The 20,610-nt window shown below is 40.8% G+C and overlaps 1 protein-coding gene across 1 annotated transcript in view; it reads left to right on the plus strand.

Moving 5' to 3' along the window:
• The window catches only part of dst (dystonin), a 98,307-nt gene extending 77,941 nt beyond the window's left edge, over positions 1-20,366 (plus strand). The window contains 35 exon segments of the mRNA XM_063874378.1: positions 117-224; positions 312-530; positions 619-822; positions 954-1,185; positions 1,689-1,915; positions 2,015-2,137; positions 2,250-2,351; positions 2,963-3,064; positions 3,313-3,486; positions 4,106-4,261; positions 4,438-4,635; positions 5,240-5,368; positions 5,859-6,029; positions 7,070-7,225; positions 7,563-7,769; positions 7,982-8,101; positions 8,855-9,024; positions 9,121-9,280; positions 10,142-10,336; positions 10,417-10,545; positions 10,922-11,065; positions 11,240-11,428; positions 11,544-11,673; positions 11,867-12,030; positions 12,350-12,512; positions 12,605-12,759; positions 12,844-12,918; positions 13,077-13,094; positions 13,821-13,937; positions 15,627-15,744; positions 16,372-16,485; positions 17,550-17,740; positions 17,956-18,066; positions 18,659-18,785; positions 19,341-20,366. Of these exon segments, the coding sequence (XP_063730448.1) occupies positions 117-224; positions 312-530; positions 619-822; positions 954-1,185; positions 1,689-1,915; positions 2,015-2,137; positions 2,250-2,351; positions 2,963-3,064; positions 3,313-3,486; positions 4,106-4,261; positions 4,438-4,635; positions 5,240-5,368; positions 5,859-6,029; positions 7,070-7,225; positions 7,563-7,769; positions 7,982-8,101; positions 8,855-9,024; positions 9,121-9,280; positions 10,142-10,336; positions 10,417-10,545; positions 10,922-11,065; positions 11,240-11,428; positions 11,544-11,673; positions 11,867-12,030; positions 12,350-12,512; positions 12,605-12,759; positions 12,844-12,918; positions 13,077-13,094; positions 13,821-13,937; positions 15,627-15,744; positions 16,372-16,485; positions 17,550-17,740; positions 17,956-18,066; positions 18,659-18,785; positions 19,341-19,594 (5,352 nt within the window). The 3' untranslated portion in view covers positions 19,595-20,366.
• Positions 20,367-20,610: the final 244 nt, after the last annotated feature.

Raw genomic sequence — 20,610 nt, forward strand, 5'->3', positions numbered from 1 at the left:
ATCAAACTGTGTATGTGTGTGTATGGATAGATACAGCCTCCATTTAAAGAAATTACAGTAAACACAGCGGTTTGTTTTGTAAAGTCCGGCCAAAACTCACTGTACCAGTTTTCCAGATCTTCTCCATGGACATCATGAGGCACAAGGATGCAGTGGATGATATTGTGAAAACAGGAAAGGCCATCATGAACAGTAAAAACCCAGAGGAGAAAGAAATCTTGAAGGTATAAACACTTTACTTCATTTTACAATTAAGAAAATTCACAGTTCAAGTTAGTTGATATTAAAGGTTCTTGTTGATTTTGAATCAGGCCAGGACCCAGACTCTGTTGGAGAAGTACGGCATCGTCAGTCAGCTGAACTCGGAGCGCTGTCTGCAGCTAGAGCGAGCCCAGTCTCTGGCCAGTCAGTTCTGGGAGACGTATGAGGAGATGTGGCCCTGGCTTCAGGAAACTGTCAGCGCCTTCAGCAAGCTGCCTCGACCCTCCATTGAGTATGAAACCCTCAGGCAGCAGCAAGAGGAGCTCAGGGTAAGAAGCCAATAGGAGCACATTTTCAGTAAAACACATATAGTTAAGCAATTAAAAACTAAATGTGTCCCCTGTTTATACTCCACAGCAAATGAGAGAGCTGATTTCTGAACATAAGCCCCACATCGACAAGATGAATAAGACTGGACCTCAGCTTCTTGAACTCAGCCCGGTGGAGGGAGTGCCCATCAGAGAGAAGTACACAGCGACTGACAAACTTTACACCAAACTCAAGGCTGATGTCAAGGAGAGAGCGGCTGCACTGGATGAAGCCACCTCCAAATCAACCCAGGTGAGGAGCAGTTCTTCAATATATGCCCATATGTAATATAATATAATTTATTGTTGTACATTTAGTGTATTTCTGTAACATACAGTATTTAATAACAATCTGAGGTATTTCCTATCCTCGTTCTCCACCAGTTCCATGATAAAATAGACCCGATGCTGGAATCCCTGGAACGGATCGCTGAGCGCCTGCGGCAGCCTCCATCCATCTCGGTGGAGGTGGAAAAGATCAAAGAGCAGATTACGGATAATAAAGCTGTCTCTGTGGATTTGGAGAAGCTGCAGCCCTCTTATGAGACACTGAAGCAGCGTGGCGAGGAGATGATTGCAAGATCTGAAGGAGCAGACAAGGACATCTCTGCCAAAGGTATGTATTTTTTTTAATAGGGTTATTTTTATTTAATTCAATCTAGTTAAAAAAAAGAATGTTCTCCATAATAGGGTATGTGATGATTGTAAAAGCCACAAAGACAAATAGTACAATGAACAGGTCAACAGTAGGAAAGACACTGAGATATACTGCGCAAAAATTGCAGGCCAAACTTATAATTCTCCTCCAATCAAAACATGCAAAACCCTTGGTTAAAATCATAGCTTGAGTGTTGAGTCAGCATTTTTGTTAACTGAGTTGCACAAAGCTTTCCTCCAGGTGTGACTTTAATGGGAATGCCGTTCTTAGTTTCAGTTGCAATAAAAAATCATAGATGGAGACCAAACTGTTTCTCATTAAATGTGTGTGTTCTCTCGGCTGTGTTCCCCAGCACACAGCCGACAAATACATGCTGATATCTGTGGTCTTCTGTTTATATCCAGTTTTATTTATTTATTTCATCCATTGATTTATTCTATATTCCTTTCCCGCCACACAAGTTGTACAAGACAAACTGGATCAGATGGTGTTCCTTTGGAACGACATCCAGGCTCTACTGGAGGAGCGGGAGGCAAAGCTGCTGGATGTGATGGACCTTGCCGACAAGTTCTGGTGTGACCACTGCGCTCTCATCGCCACCATCAAAGACAGCCAGGACCTGCTGCGAGAGCTGGAGGAGCCTGGAGTCGATCCCTCCGTCGTCAAACAGCAGCAGGAGTTTGTGGAGGTAGACAGATCCTAGGAATTAGATAATTGAATCAACCAATGGGTAATGAAGAGGGATGGAGCATTTCTGAGGTTTAACAACTGCTTTTTGTTTCAACAGGGATTTAAGGAGGAGATTGATGGGCTGCAAGAGGAGCTTGAAGTGGTTCGTACACAGGGTGCAGAGCTTATGACTGCCTGCGGAGAACCTGACAAACCTGTGATAAAGAAAAGTCTTGATGAGGTACTGGATGACATTCTAAAGCATCTTCATACAGACGTATTCTTCTAAATGTCTGTGCTGTTTTCTGGGGCTGCATATGGCTTGTGGTAAAGTTGCCGGATCATTTTTCCAGGTGAACTCAGCGTGGGAAAATCTGAATAAGACTTGGAAGGAGAGAGTAGAGAGACTGGAAGATGCCATGCAGGCTGCCGTGCAGTTTCAGGATGGCCTGCAGGTACGACGATCCCTCCTTCATGGTGTTTTGTAAAGAATTTCATGAAGAAATATAAAATAAGGCTTCTGAAATGATCCTGAATCATCATGAAACTCATATTTTTTTCATTACTGTTATTTGTCTGTATTGTATGACTAACTATAGAATTGTTAATGGAGACATGCACATGCATTTTAGAGTTAAACACACACGAGGAGCCAGCCAGATTGTAAAACCCTTCTTTTACTGCTCCTGATGAAGTGATACATTTTATGAGAGGCCTTTTTAAATTTGAAACAATAAACACCAACCACAGCGCTCGCTTTATTTTGCTCAAACTTCATCTCATGTGTATGAAATCCTTTCCTTGTTGGAAAAAAAACCTCCTCTTTAGGACTGTTTTAGTTTTACTGACGTGAAAGAAAAAACACCTCTTTAAAATGGTGGTATTTAAGTGAAGAGCTTCTTTCTCCTTTGTTGAGTTTGTCTGCTTACTTTTTTACTATGATACTTGCTGATACTTACAGCACAATTGTACTTGGTGCATATCTTGACACTAGATGTGAAACATGACTCCCTGTGTCCTAAGATGGTTTTCTCTCAGTAACAATGATTTCCCACCCTGTTCACAGGGTATGTTTGACTGGGTGGATATTCTGGAGGGCAAACTGGATTCAATGTCACCTGTCGGCACAGACCTGGAAACTGTCAAACAGCAGATTGTAGAGCTCAAGGTAAAGTGTATTTCTTATTCATTCATATTTAACTTTACTCCGTATTCAGTGCTACAGCGGCTTTGTCGTAACATAAGCTGTATTAATATGATGATTAATAACCTGCCCCAGTTTGTATTAAATCTCTGCTTCATAAAGTAGTCACATTGTCCTTAATGCTTGAAAGGGCATAGCCAGGTTTAGAGGTATTGTCCAAAAAGCTTTTGTATTTCTGTTGACTGATTGGGTTGTACCACTGTTTGTTGCAGGAATTCAAAGGAGAGGCGTACCAGCTGCAGATCGAGATGGAGCGCCTGAACCACCAGGCCGGTCTCCTGCTGAAGAAGGTGACGGAGGAGGCCGATCGCTTGGCCATCCAGGAGCCAATGTCCGAGCTCAAAATGCTCTGGGACAACCTGGATGAGAAGATCATCAGCCGACAGGTCAGCAAAGGGACACATGGGGAGGGGATGCTTGATGTACACTGTTCAGTGGGGCATTACGCCGTTTGAATAAAGTATGTTACTAGAAGGGCAATGGTAGAGCGTAACTCATGCAACTGCCCCAGGGTTCAGGATTACAAATGTAATAGGTTCTTCTTTGGCGTACTGTACACCCTTCCACCAAGTTTAGATAAACTCAGACTAGTATTTGTTTTGTTATTCTGCTAACAATCAGATAAACAGACCAACAAGCCAGACCGAAAACAAAATAACAACACTTACAAACTGCTTTAAATCTACACATAGAAGTCCATTATACATTTTAACAGTTTAAATAACCAGGCAACCATAAGAAGAAAAATAAACGATTTTTTTACAGTTTAGCCATTTTTGAAGATACATTTTCAAAAGTGATTTAAAAGAGTGCCCATAAGCTTTTTAAATACAGTATGCGACTCTGTATGAATATAACATCATAACATTTGTATAGCATTTACAGATCCTACTCATGGATAATAAAACAGACTCAACTATGGATCCGTGGAATATTTTGTGATGTTTACATGCCAGTGCTTTCACGCGCTGTGATATCTAATGTTTTGATCTGTTGTTAATCCAGCACAAACTGGAAGGAGGCCTGCTGGCTCTGGGCCAGTTCCAGCACGCACTGGACGAGCTGCTGGCCTGGATGAGCCACACAGAGGAACTGCTCAATGACCAGAGGAAGACCGGAGGAGACCCCAAAGCCGTGGAGATAGAGCTCGCCAAGCATCATGTACGGCAAATTGCAAATTCATGTTTTAGTAAATGAGCATCAGAAAAACAGCAAAGAGGCAGTAGATATATCACCCTCTATTGTTTGGTCCAAAATGTACTGTTACCCATGTCAATGTCCCTTTCGGGTCCATCCACCCAATATCATTTTTTTTTCTGGCTCTTTTATCTCCACAGGTCCTACAGAATGATGTGTCTGCTCACAGGGCAACGGTGGAGACGGTCAATAAGGCCGGTAAAGACCTGGTGGAGTCCACCGCTGGAGAGGAAGCTTCTAGTCTGCAGAGCAAACTGGAGAACCTGAACCAGCGGTGGGAAGAAATCCTGGAGAAGACGGATCAGAGGAAGCTACAACTTAAGAGTGCTCTGCTTCAGGTAAGAAAAATATTTTCACTGCAACTCAAACCGCCTTTATGTCATTATTCAATGTTTAATAAGCCATGATTGATTCTTTTCTCCCAGGGTAGCAAGGAAGTTATGTGAAAGTCATAAATGTTTTTCGGGGGAGTGATCCCTGTCTCTGCTGCCTCCTCATTCCTTTTTTATCCTGTGGAGTTCCTATTCATAACTTTGAACTTTAGCAGCATGCTTTGATGTGAGGGGAGATAGGAGAAACAGAAATATGTCTTTGATTTAGATCTGAATGTTTAGAAAGTAAAACACTGAATCTGTACCAGGTTTCGAAGGTTTTAAAGAGAAGTGTATTCATCAGAAAAGTGCCAAAATATATCATTCTTTATTTGTCACTCCGTGAGCTTAAAAAGTTCAACCGTTTTAATAGTTTATTTTAAATCAAATGTTTTATTTCATTACATTTCTTAGTTTATACTGCTACTGCTGAATACCACAAAAAGCCACTACTACTGCTGATGAATCTGAGGAATTAATAACTCAGACATCCTCCTATCTGAGCCATGGGATGCTAACAATGCGTGTGCGTGACACCTTTTGTCCTGACTCAGGTTGTATTGTGTTGTAGGCCCAAGGTTTCCATGGTGAGATAGAAGATATGCAGCAATGGCTGAAAGACACAGAACGTCAGCTGTTGGCATCAAAGGCTGTGGGAGGCTTACCAGACACGGCCCGGGAGCAGCTTAACGCCCATCTGGTATGTGTTTAACAATATGAAAGGCCACATACAGATGGCAGGCTTGGAAGGAGACGACGATGTCTTTTCTGTGTTTTATCTGAAGTGTGAAAATTAAATGACATTGCAAAATACACTACTTGCATCCCCCTGCAGAAGATGACAAAGAGCCTTTTAAAGTGTGTCGAACTGATTTAGCCGCGTCTGGCTATAATGAATTTAGGAATGTTTCTTGCCTTTGTTTTCCTTTTTCATTAATGGAGAAGACAGTTCACAACAAACTCCCCCTGAAGGAGCTTCAATAATGAGGGGGGAAAAACAAAGGGATTACTTGTGGGAACTTTCCTTTAAGAGTCTAATCGTCACAACATTTTTGTACTAGAAATATAAAGTGAAATAAAAATGATGCATTGACTCCAGAGTTCCTGTTTATCCAACGCTGAAGCAGAACTGTGATTTATTATTTTTGACAAAGGCTTCCCTCATGTCATTGTGCCATGTTTTCTTGCAGGAGTTGTGTTCTGCCTTGGAGGTGAAGGAGGATCTGTATCAGGAGTTGATGAACAAGGGTCAACAGCTGCTTGCCATAACACCCGAGGGTCCGGACAGCAACACGGAGCAGGACCTCGCTAACCTAAAGGACAAATGGGAAGCCGTGCAGGGGAAGGTCGCTGAGAGAAAGGTATGCAGTGGAGAGTTGTGGCGAAGACGTATAGAGCTTCACTGTTGTCAGCTTACCCATGTGTAGATCCCCAGTGAGAGATCGCTGATACACATTTGAGCTATGACTCTGTATTTGTAAGCCTGTAATCCCGGTGCTGATAATGAATGGTATAAAGATGGCGTGCTGGCACAGACACAGGACGTGGTTACACTGTAGATCAGAGCACTCTGAGTCAGTGTGGAACAACTGTGGTCTCATACAGTATGTTACAGTGAACACCTGTCAAGTGCAAAGAATTAATAATAGTGCTAATCAAAAAAATAAGTCATCGCTTACTCATGTTATTCCATTGTGAATTTGTTTCACTTTTTTTTGCTACAATAAATAAACATAATCATATAAGATGGCTTAAAGAATAATCTTCTCTCCTTTAACCACTCTCTGTCCAGATATGGAGCTCCATATATTCATGCTTTCTAAAGTTTGCTGTAACATTTTTGCTTTTGCTACCTATTTACTTTGGTCCTGTTCCCAGAAATTCAGAGTCGGGTAAATCTTAGAGCCACACAGGCTTGCAGCTGCTGGCACCAAACTCTCTTCAGCAATGTGAGACTTCCACAGTCTAGTGAGCACAAACACGTTCGCCAAGCAGAAAAGAGTTTATTCAAATAATAGCATAAGTAGGGTCTATTAACCTCAAGAGGAGCACGTTATTACCCATAAATCTCTTTAGGTTTGTAATGTCATTACCATTTACAGCCACGTGATGAGCCTGTAACAAATGGATGTGTCTTTCATTGAATTAAAAGCTCGTCATTCCCCTTGTGCTCCACCATCAGCCTCTCTAGAGATGTTAACTTCCTCTGTGTAATTAGAGGTCATGTTCGGCACAATTGAAGAATAATGGTTTTTTTCCACTCCTCTTTATCTAGTGTTGTGGCAACCAAGCAGTTTGTTTTTTCAGCGGGAGGATATGGGTGCTCTTTTTTTAGAGAGACCAGACGACAGGATTGTTTCCATGTCTGTACATGAAGCCTGATGATGTGTTGTTTCTTCAGGTGAAACTAGAGGAGGCCTTGACGCTGGCCACAGATTTCCATAACTCTCTACAAGACTTCATCAACTGGCTCACCCAAGCAGAGCAGACACTGAACATGGTTTCCCCCGCCTCCCTTATACTGGACACCATCATGTTTCAGATTGATGAGCATAAGGTAAAGATTGTGCGGAGAGGAGGGTCACACAGCCTCTTAAGTTGAATTATTAAATATTTATCATTTGTAAATGATTGCTTTTACTGATGAAGTGAACACATTTTTATGCAGTTCCATGCTTGAATCCGGACGCTATATATCAGTGTCATATAGAAAATGGCAGTTTTGGTTTCCTTGTCATCAAGCCAACATCGATTCAATGAATCCAAACTATCTGTTCAACCAGAATGAAGCTCATTAGCACATCAATAACTCTGCTGTCAATTAAACAGCCTGTTTTCTCCTTTGGTATTATTACAGCTGAACTAACCCTCTCTCTCCTCTGTGTGCTATGCAGATGTTTGTGACAGAGGTGAACTCCCACAGGGAACATATCATTGAACTGGACAAGACAGGAACACATCTGAAGTACTTCAGCCAGAAACAGGATGTGGTGCTGATCAAGAACCTGCTGCTGAGCGTGCAGGGCCGCTGGGAGAAGCTGGTGCAGCGGTCTGTAGAGCGAGGTCGTCTGCTGGACGACGCCAGGAAGAGGGCCAAGCAGGTACTGCTCTGTTTATTCATGCAGGGGTTTATAATCGTATTTGTTTCACTGCTATGACGATAGTTCTGGAAATAGTATATTAAACTTGATCATTTTCTGGCCCGAGCTTATTACAGCGTATTTATTAATGTGAGCCTTTTCGGTTTGAACAGAACTCTGCCATAAATCAAGTTACCTCATACCAAAGCTTTGTTTATTTCTTTGTCCTTTAGTTCCATGAAACCTGGAATAAACTGATGGAGTGGCTGGACGAATCTGAGAAGGCTCTGGACTCAGAAGTGGAAATTGCAAATGATCCAGACAAAATTAAGACGCAGCTGGCGCAGCACAAGGTGACAAAGCATTGTTTTATGAGGATTTACTCTGGAATAAAGTTAAAATAAGCAGGCCCCTCCGATGGTAGATTTTCAGTCATCTAACAGACACAAATCAGAATAATTACACAGATATGAGTATGTGGGAGTTGGATGCATCAATTTTGTAAATGTCCACTTCAATAATGGGTTGAATAAAGGTATTCTGATTCAATTCTAACTGTGAAAAATATTTGAATTACAGTATCCACAAAAAGCATTAGTCGTGCATTTACCCTGCGTCCAAACCACTCCCCTCTTGTTCTCTCTGCAGCGTTACGCAGGAATATTGTGCTAATCCTACATAATCCCTGGATGGAACAAATGCTTTTGGATACTCTTAATCCCAGTGACTCTTAATTTTTTGACCCCTTTTTAGGTTTTCTTTACAGAATACTGTCTCCTTAATCTTACAACACACACACACACACACACACACACACACACACACACACACACACACACACACACACACACACACACACACACACACACACACACACACACACACACACACACACACACACACACACACACACACACACACACAGGATTGTTCACATTAGTATGGTGTAGAAGCAAAGCTGAGAAGGTTCACTGTAACCCTTTACTTCTAAAGCATGACATTTAAAACAATCTACTGACTTTTCACTTCACAGTTTATTCATTTAAAACCCTTTATTTATTGTTTGAAGGTAGCAGCGTTTTGATGACAGTATTTCTCATAAGCAGGAGTTCCAAAAAGCTGTTGGCAGCAAACACTCAGTGTACGACACCACCACTCGGACAGGTCGGGCACTGAAAGACAAGACCTCCCTGCAGGATGATAACCAGAAGCTGGACGACATGCTGAGTGAGCTGAGGGACAAATGGGACACTGTTTGTGGCAAGTCAGTAGAAAGGTAAGTAATCATTCTCCTGCATTTGTTTTAATAACTACTGAGCGTCTTGACTATGAGATTCTTCATTCACTGTGAATGATCTGTGCTCTCTCGCAGACAAAACAAGCTTGAGGAGGCCCTGTTGTTCTCCGGGCAGTTTACAGACGCTCTCCAGGCTCTCATTGACTGGCTGTACAGGGTGGAGCCTCAGCTGGCTGAGGACCAGCCCGTACACGGAGACATAGACCTGGTCCTCAACCTGATAGACACCCACAAGGTAGGAAACAACAGCAGACCATATCAACACAAACTTCAAAAGCATACAAGTTTTCGCTGCTGCACTGACCCCACCCTTTCCTTTTATCACTGATGGTTTCTTATCACAATAGAAAATAAAGAGCGCTTAAACCACACCAGGGTTTGACTCATAGTAACAATTACAAACGAGCTAGCATTGTACTGCCTATCCATTCAGAGTCCATGTTCTTTGAAGTTTGGTATAAAGAACAGGTTACAACTGCACTACATCACCAATGGAAGAACTTCTGTTTACTAATGCACTAACTTTAAGTTGCTTGTTGTAATCCACTAGCACAATTACCCTCTGGTCTTCAAATAATAAATAGTGGGGATCACTTTCACCCCCCCTCGCATTCTTTATGGATCAAATATGTTTACAAAAGTTTAAAAGATAAGGTATACTATACATTTGTCTGTTCCCTCTTTTGGCCCATGCTAAGGGATTGTTTTTGGTTGCTGTACCAGAAAAAACAATGTATTTAACCAATTTAAAGTACTTTAAGTGGGCCTCTTTCTTCTCTTCTCCATCGTGTGAATCGTGCCTTTCTTAAATGCTGGGTGACAAAGGTCTACATTTTGTGTTGGGATTTTTAGTCTCGTTATTTATGTCCTCACAGTTTCATCTTCTTTGTATGTTATACTCGACTTAATATTGAAACTTGAAAAAAGTTAATAGATTTGTGTGTTGTGGCCAACTAACCACATCATGGGAAACAAAGAGTAAAAAAGTGTTGTCTTGATTGCGAAGACTGTATGTATAGAGCTCTAATGACACACATATTAATTGTATACGGGTTCATGTTGTTTGACTGTGTCCTTCTCTAATTGGTCCCTGCAGGTATTCCAGAAGGAGTTGGGAAAGAGGACGGTCAGCGTTCAGGCCCTCAAACGTTCAGCCAGGGATCTGACGGACATCAGCCACGATGACTCATCCTGGGTCAAAGTGCAGATGCAGGAACTGAGCACCCGCTGGGAGACGGTGTGCAACCTGTCGGTGTCCAAACAGGCACGGCTGGAGCAGGCGCTGTGCCAGGTACTGTAGCGCTCCTACTGTTGTCACATGAAAGGTAAACTGTCTCTGAGAGCTGGCTGATGTGTGTCCTATCACGGCAGGCTGAAGAGTTTCACTCCACTGTCCACATCCTGCTGGAGTGGCTAGCCGAGGCCGAGCAGAGTCTGCGTTTCCATGGCAGCCTGCCTGATGACGAGGAGGCTCTGCAGACCCTTATCGAACAACACAAGGCAAGCATTCAAATATTTGTATTTTTCTTTTGACAGTTTGGATGGTTTGAATAAATACTGTTCACATGGTAGCATCTTTTATGCCTTTTGCTTGATTAAACAGCTGATTCTTGAACTGCTGTTGATGCCATGCCATATGTAATGCCAGCAATGCAGATATGTAGATATATATATATATATATACAGGCTCTTACAGCTATCTGCGCTGAGCACCCAGATTGAGCTTTTCATTTAAGGCCCTACGCTCTGGAACAACCTCCCTGAGGAGGTCACTATTATCTCTGGCAATAAAAACTTTCTGAACAGTGCTTCATTTTAAGCTTGCCAACGAGAATCGAGATAGGAATTTAATCTTGTACACATTTGTAATTCATAGGAGTTCATCAAGAAACTTGAGGAGAAACGAGTAGCTCTGAACAAAGCAACCAGTCTGGGGGAAGCTATTCTGATCATCTGCCATCCAGACTCTATCACAACCATCAAACACTGGAACACCATCATTAAAGCTCGTCTTGAAGAGGTCAGTGCACAGCTGCACACATGCCGATAGTAGCTACAGGCAACTTCCTGAAGCCTTTTTCCACACAAATCACTAAGTTAACATTTTCTGGAGGAACGTGTGTGCCTCATCACACAAAAGGAATGGCTATATCTCTATTAAGTATGAGTAATGTGTTTAATGTTGCTGTTACAGGTGCAAGCATGGGCGCGGCAGCACCAGCAGCGGCTGGCCACAGCTCTCTCTGAGCTGTTAGCCACTCAGGAGCTGCTGGAGAATCTGCTGACCTGGCTTCAGTGGGCCGAGACCAACCTCAACGATAAGGACAAGGAGCTGCTGCCACAGGAGCTCGAGGAGGTCAAAGCCCTCATAGCAGAACACCAGGTAAAGCAGCAGATATCAAAATACATAGTTATTTAGTACTTGAAGTCACTTGTTTTTTTGTTGTTGCCTGTAAGTTTACATTTACTGGAAGCATACGTGTTGCTTTTCCCTGCAGGCATTCATGGAGGAAATGACCAGGAAGCAACCAGATGTTGACAAAATCACCAAGACACACAAAAGGAAGGCTGCTGTGGAGCCCCCTGTCCAGTCTCACATCCCTGTGCTTGACAAAGGAAGGACTGGAAGTATGTACCCTATAAATGCCCCTCATAGAGCATGACCTGAGCCATCTGGCCCTGTTTTTAAGTCACTGCAGGGTGATTCGACATCCTCATCTTGTACATTTTAGCACCTGGAATGATGTCACTTCTCATCTATTCCTGCTGATTACATTGTTAGATCAAAGTCACAATAAGGGTTTATGTCTTTCACTTGCAGGAAAGCGCTCTCCCACACAGACGATGTATGCGTCAGCAACACAACCTCCCATTGAGACCAAGAACCCACGGGTCAACCTGCTGGTCACTAAGTGGCAGCACGTGTGGCTGCTGGCTTTGGACAGAAGGAGGAAACTCAACGATGCCTTGGACCGACTGGAAGAGGTAATCAAGCGCTCAGATTAACACAGACAAGAGTTGATTCCTAAAACGAAAGTTTGAAACATAATGGCAATTCCTACACAGTTCTTCAACCCTGAATGGTGTATTTATATGTACTTAAATATTAAGGAGACATCTTTATTCCTTGCCCTTACAAAAAGAAATGTAGAAATCTAAATATATGAAAAATAAACATTTTCAAATTAAAATGTATCTGATAACAAAAATAAATATTGAATTACAAGAAAATAATAAATAAAGCAAATCTGTGTTTTTATCTTGAAAAGCTCTGTTCATATCCCCCTTTGTTGTTTCTGTGCAGTTGAAAGAATTTGCCAACTTCGACTTTGATGTGTGGCGGAAGCGATACATGCGCTGGATGAACCACAAGAAGTCTCGTGTCATGGACTTCTTCCGCCGCATTGACAAGGATCAAGATGGCAAAGTGACCCGACAGGAGTTTATTGAGGGCATCCTCTCCTCCAGTAAGTGTCAGACATACAAACTCACACTGAAACAGCATGAACCCCAGCCAGCAAAATGCTCATGTTGTAACACTGTAATGGCTCCTGTGTAGAATTCCCCACCAGCCGCCTGGAGATGAGCGCTGTGGCAGACATATTCGACAGAGATGGAGACGGCTACATTGACTACTATGAGTTTGTGGCAGCTCTTCATCCCAACAAGGATGCTTACAAACCGCTAACAGATGCTGACAAAATTGAAGATGAGGTGATACAAACTCTAATTCCTGAAATGTATATCGAGAGATTAATACCTAGAGAACTGTTCCATAAAATGTTTCTGTGTTTGTAGGTTACACGACAAGTGGCGAAGTGTAAATGTACAAAACGATTCCAAGTGGAGCAAATTGGTGCCAACAAATACCGGGTAAGCAGATTTAAAAAATGTTATATTAGCAAATGTTCCAAAAACTCACGCAATGCCTTCGAATGTTTAAAATACTACCAGGTAAGTGCTTCAAGTGCCAATACATTGTAAAAACTAACAGTTCTTATATATTTTTTTATTGTTCCTCACATCACCAGTTCTACCTTGGAAACCAGGTACATATGAAAGTCCTCTTCTGTTTTTTACCCCTCTGTTCTGTGCCTTATCAAGCCTTACGTCTTTTTCATTTACCATGTTTGCTTTTTAATTAACCCTCTTTGCCCAGATTCCTGGCTGATGTTTACAGACTGAAACTCAGAAGTAGAGTTAAAGATCTGTGGCTGTCTGATGCAATCCATGAGGATCATTGGCCTAAAATGCATTTTTAGTCTAAGCATAGAAATATATATTTTTGTTATTTATTTATATATTTATATACGATATCTGCTTTTGAGTTTCAGATAAACAATATAACAAGCCAATACCATTTCAGCCCATATATTTTATAAGTCCACGGGCATTAACTCATCTGCTGGGCAGCTTGGAAAATAATGCTATCTGTGTGCTTGCCTTGGGCTCTTCAGTATCATGGGAATGATTTACAAACATGGCTGACATTATGTTGTGGTACACGCACACTGTATAATTACTTATTTACATAGTCAGGCTACGATGAGGATTTTAATGACTATTTAGCTTTTCTTTTTACCTACTGAGTTATTATGTGTTGACAAATTGCATGTTGCTGTTTCAAACTCATGTGATCATGTTCAGCCACATGCTTGCTGAAGCTTATTTGGATTAAGATGAATAATGGGAGGTGTTAGTAAGAGGGGCAACTTTATGAAGTAGTTTGTATTGATGTGTCACACAACAATGAATTATAATAACTCTTTTGACAGTTTGGTCTGGTCCACTGCTTACATGACTCCTTACTCGGCGACGAGACATTAGCAAACAGGGAAAATCAAAATCTTACCCCCCACCTGAACGTTGCAGTTTTGGAAAGCTGTATTCTGGTAAATGGTTATTCTTAAAATGTGTCTTGTGCCTCGTTTTTCTCCAGATCATCATCACATTTTGATCACTTAAATCACCAGTGGCATTAAATCATTATAAAAATCATAAATCGTTTTTACCAGTTGAAGAGACTTCACGAGTTAATAGGCACTTAGTGGAGCGTCATCAGTGTTTGGTCATGTCTGCGTGTCACTGTGATGGATTAGACGGAAATAATTTGAAACCATTCCTCATGTTTATCCCGTTGTGCCATTGGAGCTAGTTGCATTGGATCTGCATCCTTATCAGTGCATCCTGAGCTTTTGAGTGGTAGCCTTAGAAAGTGCAAAGTGCTGGATTGCAGGAGTTTGCTGTTTGTCCGCTTGATCATGATGTGGAATTGATTTTGACAAAAAGCATGCAGTGATTGTGAATGATGTCTTTGTGCTAATGCTCGTGGTCACATCCAACTGACTGACTTCTGTGTCTCATCTCATAAACCTCCAACCATTCGCATCCATAACATGCTCACATGTTCTTATGTTTGCTATTTGTGTTTGGTATGATGAAGGCAAATTATTATTCTCTAGTGCCTCCTGCTGGTGAAATACTGTGCCTTCAGTTAATGTTTTCTTCACAGGCTCGACCTGCAGTTCAGGCAGCAAACTGAAGCCACAACACTGTTGGATTAAAGCCGCACATGTTGGGAAATAAAACCACACATAAGCTATTAATTTGAACATTTTAACAAAATATTCCACTGCTGTTTCCATGGGAACCAAAGACCGCTTGTAAAAGTAACATTATTAAATAAAACCTTGTTTAAATTCTAGGGTTTTTTTTGTTGACATTTCTATAGAATTATTTGAAACAGCTTCTCATGATTTTGGGGAATCAAGCAAATATTTAAGAATTTGGCGGAAATGGGCTTCCATATAAATCAGTGAATTGCTTAAAGCCTTTACAGTTCAGCTTGTCAATACAATGCATCAGTTCAAATTCAATAAACTATAAACTGTGACAGATTACAGTGAGGAGCCTGACTGATATAGTAGAATAGTCTACTATTTCAAAGTATACATAATTATACGATGCAAAAGTAAAACATCAGTCCTCTTAAGTCCACTAAACTTCATAAAGAATATATAAATATGTGATGAAGTTACAACAATGAGTTTTCTTCACTTTACTTTTATGTCTTTACAAATGTGTATACACGATTATATCAATACACAGCATCTGCTGGAAGCCAATATTAGGTAATCATTTTGTCTCAACAATAAATGAGTCTTGCTCTGCATGAAATGAGGCTATGTGGAATGAATTCGCTCATAAGGAACAACACATTTGATCTTACACACCAGCACACACCAGCACACACCACTAGAAGAAAACCAGTTGGATTGCCATTTTGTGTAACTTGTGTCTTTGAGAATGAAAACTACAAATACTTCTCTAATAATCCTGTTTGTGTAAATCTGTGCAACATGAAAAGGAAATCAGTACTGAAGTGGATGGAAAAACGTTTAGGTCTGTTAGATTTTTGCTGGGAAAACTTCAATTGAAGTCATATTTGGAATAAATGTCATTCTCCAAACCAGTCTGGTTTTGGGGGTTGCACAGCTTTTCACATGCAGTCAAGCGTTTCATGCAGAGGTCAGCAATTTCACACTTCCCTTCTTTGCCCCCCCCCCCCCCCCCTCGCATAGTTTGGAGACTCTCAACAGCTTCGGCTTGTAAGGATTTTACGCAGCACTGTGATGGTGCGTGTGGGAGGAGGCTGGATGGCTCTGGATGAGTTCCTGGTGAAGAACGACCCCTGTCGAGGTGAGATCAAAGTTCACAACAAAAAGCCACAACGCAAGATAGATGCATTAACACTAAAAAGTGTACACATCAAATGTTGTCTCATGTCTACTTGCGTATTCATGTATTCTGTTTTATCTGATATATAAACTGTTCCATTGTTACCTGCTTATATATGGATAGGTACTCTTTAAAGATCATGATTTCTGGTATAAGGATGATTTTGTGAATTTTTAAGCAGGTATAGATTGCAAAATTACAGCCCCAATGTCTGGTAAACTATAATTCATATTGATCTAAACTGATTTGAAATCATAGAAACTAATTTCTGTGATTATTACATACCTATATTACCTTCGATTAAGGCATAAGCAACTCATTTTGAAAAGGACAAGGTAAATATTATAAGTATTTTATTATTTAACTGAGGCTAAAAGGCAGTAGTATTTACTTGGTTCCTTATCCATCAAATGCTTTGGAAAGCCTTATTTTTATTTTGAATATAAGTGGAAGAAGACACGTCCGCTCTGTGCCCAAGACTTTTGCAAAAAGGCTCTATGTACTCCTTCTGCCATCTTCTATAAAGTATAAACTTCTGTATTTCCTGCCTAACCTTCCTCCTGCTGAACATGATATCATTTCTTCTAGTTCATCACCATGGGAGCAAAATGTTGCGCTCGGAGTCAAACTCTTCAATTACTCAGTCTCCTATAGGTTGGCAAATCTCACAATATCTCACCTTGCTCCATGAACCCACCAGTGGTATGTGTGTCTGCACATCCGAGTGTGTGCTGCTTGTGTTGGGTACCGTGATTGTTGTGGTCATCGTGAATGGCATTCTCATGAACTCACAGTCAGCTGTCCTTCAGCTAGTTTCTATGCATGCAGTTGTTTTGTGTGAGTCACATCTCCATGGGATCTGAAGTGCCAAACAAGCTCTTGTGTTTCCCTGCATGTAGCGAGTGGCTCACAGTTGACCTTCTTTTGCACATATCAGGTTTGCTTGACAATCAAACAAATAAACCTCATGAGGGACTTATACCTTTAAATATAAAGCTGGACTAACACCATCATTGGGAAAGATGATGGAGTGGTCTCCAAATAACACCAAACAACACTGACAACAGTATTTATTTCACTTTGTCAGTAGAGATTTAATCTGCATGTTAAAGTTTGTTTTCAACACAACTGGGGCCAGCTGTGTTGGTTTGTTCTGTGTATTTATGTTTTCTTGGTTTTGTAATAGTTATTTGGGGTTGTTGGTGTCAGGGTGTTTGGGCAAACTGTAATTTGTTTAAATATTTGTAACCATTTGTTTTGCGGTCCAAGCAAACAAACGTCTGTTGATGGTTGAGAAACAAAACGTTTGCTGTAGTGCAGCAGTATGGAGGAGATGTGACAGAGCATGAGTCTTGTGTTTTCGTCATTTATTCAGTATTCCATCTTTAGTTTGAATTCATTTTAACACTTTATTTTATATATGTCCCTTATCATTTCCCAGTAATTTGGTAATTTTGACATTTATATTCCTATTCTATTCTAATCTATTGTAATTCCTAGTGTAAACAAAGAACAGTAGTTGGAAAAGGAAATTTTGTGATTTATTTTTCCACAGCCAAGAATATTTAACGTACAGATGATTACACATTTTAAAAAGGCTGGGTGTAAATGCAGCAGTTCTTGCAAGAAATGTGTGAAATGATTAGTGAAATTAGGGACTTCAAGAACAAAAAAAATAAAGTGTTATCTCACTCATCATCATCCACCCTTAAAAAAATCAAAGTATAACTTGTGCTATCTGGCTAACTTGGAATGTCACTTCTTAGCTAAAGGCAGGACCAACATGGAGCTGCGAGAGAAGTTCATCCTGCCAGAGGGAACCACTCAGGTGATGGCGAGCTTCCGCTACCGAGGCCGGAGATCTCGGCCGTCGTCCAGAGCAGCGTCTCCCAACAGATCCTGCTCCAGCCAGAGCTGTGCGGTCCCCCCTAGCCAAGCGGTGACCAGCACACCGAAGGTGAGAGATCCCGCCCCGCAGGTCTCTAGTTTCTGTCACACTGTTGATTGATCACTCCAACATGATTTTCCTCTCATCTATCTGCCTTATTTTATTTACTTTACATCATTTGATCACATTTTTTCTTATTTTTTGTGTTTTTCCATCTAGTGTTTCTCCTAGTTTTTGATTTGTGATTCCATGTCTGTGTTTTTTGATTTGCCATTATTCCCCAGACTCCCCAACACATAACCCGCAATTATGATAAGCCCTGGCTTACAAACAGCAAACCATCCACTCCTCTTAAATCATCAGACTCCTTTGAGAGCCAAGGTTCATCCTCAGAGGTATAGTCATATATAGGACATGATGTGGGAGGCTTCAGAGTCATGACCCGACTGAAATCTACCACACAATTTTCAAATAAAGAGACAAAATATAAAGAAATATTTATGTATCAGCCAGTTCCTTGTTTGTGTATTTTCTAGTGGTTTAGATTTCTGATTTATATTTTGAAATGTATTCTGCATTTGAACGCTGACAGAACCGTAAGATGTTGGTTTTATGTGTTACAGATTTCAGTTGGGTCTAAAACCTTTTACTTATCTTTTTACTAACAGGCTGAATATTTAATTCTTGCCTGACAAAAACGTCTGTCTCCTTTTAATGGCTACATAATATGAAGAACTTGGGATGTAATCTGAGCATGTGTGAATTTAATGACTTTCTAATTACACGTTTAACCTATATTTCAAGTACTAACTGCTTCAAAAAGATCCCAAGTTGTTGCAAAAATAAGGAATGGGAATTCTTTCTGCCGAATTTCATACTAACTCAACAACATTTGTCATGTTTTCGTTTAACTTTTAAGCACTGTCTTTATGTTGTGCAGTTATCTGAGAGAACAACGGGAAGTCATTCAAGTTCTTTCTTTTGCAGAGTACACCGGTTCAAGGCAGCAAATTGCGTCTTCCTGGGTACTTGTCAGGCAAAGGATTTCAGAGTGGTGAGGAGGGAACGCTCATTAACGCTGCTGTACTGAAAGCTCGAGGACAGACAATAGGTGGTAAGTGGAGAAAAAACCTCAGCAACGCATGAGTTTGGAAGAAAATGTGTGGAAGACTCGCAGCAAGTGTTTCTGATTTTAAAGAGTGAAAACAATGTTGCCGCTGATCAAGAACAACCCAATTTTATGTTTCTAAATAAACATGTTGACATTACAATACCCTCTTCAGGGACAGACAGAGTGATTTCCAGTCTGTTGAACATGATGAGTGAATCGTCTGAGTTGTCTCCTAGAAATCACTAAAGGTGTCGCAAGAATTGTCAAGCAATAAACGACAAAATATTTTACTTTGCCTGGCAGGAATGATTTTTAATAATGACTAGCTTGTTATCTCTTCTGAAAATGAAAATAAATTGGAGACAACAGTCATAGAAAGTTGAGTATTTTCTGAAAATCCTCCGAAAAGGCCAGACTAATTAAACTAATAAATATGATGACTGTTAAAGTATAACAACATAATCTTCCACTGAATCCACCTGCCAGTGACAAATACTGATACCTTGTTTTGTATATTGTTCGGCAGCATTATTTATTGTCCTTGTTTTTATGTTTTAGACAGAAAAAATTCCAGCCGACCTGGAAGTAAGGCAGGAAGCAGAGGGAGCAGTCGCAGAGGAAGTGACGCCTCTGACTTTGACATCTCAGACATCCAGTCTGTGTGCTCGGACGCGTCCGAGACTGTTGGTGACTCGACCCGAGGGACACCTCGCTCTGCGTCCCATCAAAAAGGAGGGAAACCCTCCAAGATCCCCACTCCTCAGAGAAGAACCACTACCACGAGCAAATTGGCCAAGGGATCAAAGCGATAGTCAGTGGCCTTCAACCCAAACAACCCAGGAGCTAGTTGCACCCTAAACGCGTAACGGACACTGGAGATAACTTAAAAGACTGCAAATGTGTTGAGTGTTATTTAAATTGCTGCGAAGATGTAAAATATTCAGTTGAGAGGTAATATGGTTTAATATTATGTGAGAATGGATTGTTAATGGCCTTGTGAATTTGTTTTTTAATGTATTTTATTTTTTGTGAAAAATGTCAAATTGTTTTTATTGTATTTTATTTTATTAATGCAAAACCTGTAGAGGTTTGATGAACACTAGAATATCTGGTAATGACTACGTTATACGGTTAGTTAACATTTCTAAACACACTAATGAAGGGCAACATGAGAGTTACTGAATGTACTGTAATTTATGTTTGCTGATGTTTGGAGTAGAAGGTGCATTATGGTACCATTTCAGGCACTGCAATTATTATTAAGTGCTATGATAAACTGCCAACATGCATTTAAAGGGCAATGCAATATATTACATAAACCCCAGTAAGCACTGCAGAAACCTTTGAAAAAACACTATTTAAGGCAAGTAGCAGAAACCTCATAATCATGAAGCTTTTATGTCCTGTTTGTTTGTGAGCAGCTGCACTCCCTGCTTAGTTCGACCACTTCACAGCGGTGTGTGCTGCAACTCCATGTAGACATTCTCTTGTGCATCCATGTCTATGTATGGTATATTTCGGTAGAGCTGAAATTGTCACTGTATCATTACTTTGTAATAAACCTGCTTGCAGAACGCCACCAGAGCCTGGTGTGGACCGAGGAATTTTCTGTGCTTCGCTTGGTTTAGCTCTTTTTGATAGCAATGCTCGCAGCATCAGGCTGTGGGTTGGTCACTAAGATACATGATAAGTATTGGATGGATTTCCAGGAAATGTCATACATGGTTCCCAAAGAATGAATCATCATGTTTGATACTGGTCCCAACACAAACATATTAACGTTTAAATGGCTATAAAGATTTGTACAGACCTTGTTCGTCACCGAGGA

This window comes from Eleginops maclovinus, chromosome 22 (genome assembly GCF_036324505.1).
Source record: "Eleginops maclovinus isolate JMC-PN-2008 ecotype Puerto Natales chromosome 22, JC_Emac_rtc_rv5, whole genome shotgun sequence".
Taxonomy (NCBI): Eukaryota; Metazoa; Chordata; class Actinopteri; order Perciformes; family Eleginopidae; genus Eleginops; species Eleginops maclovinus.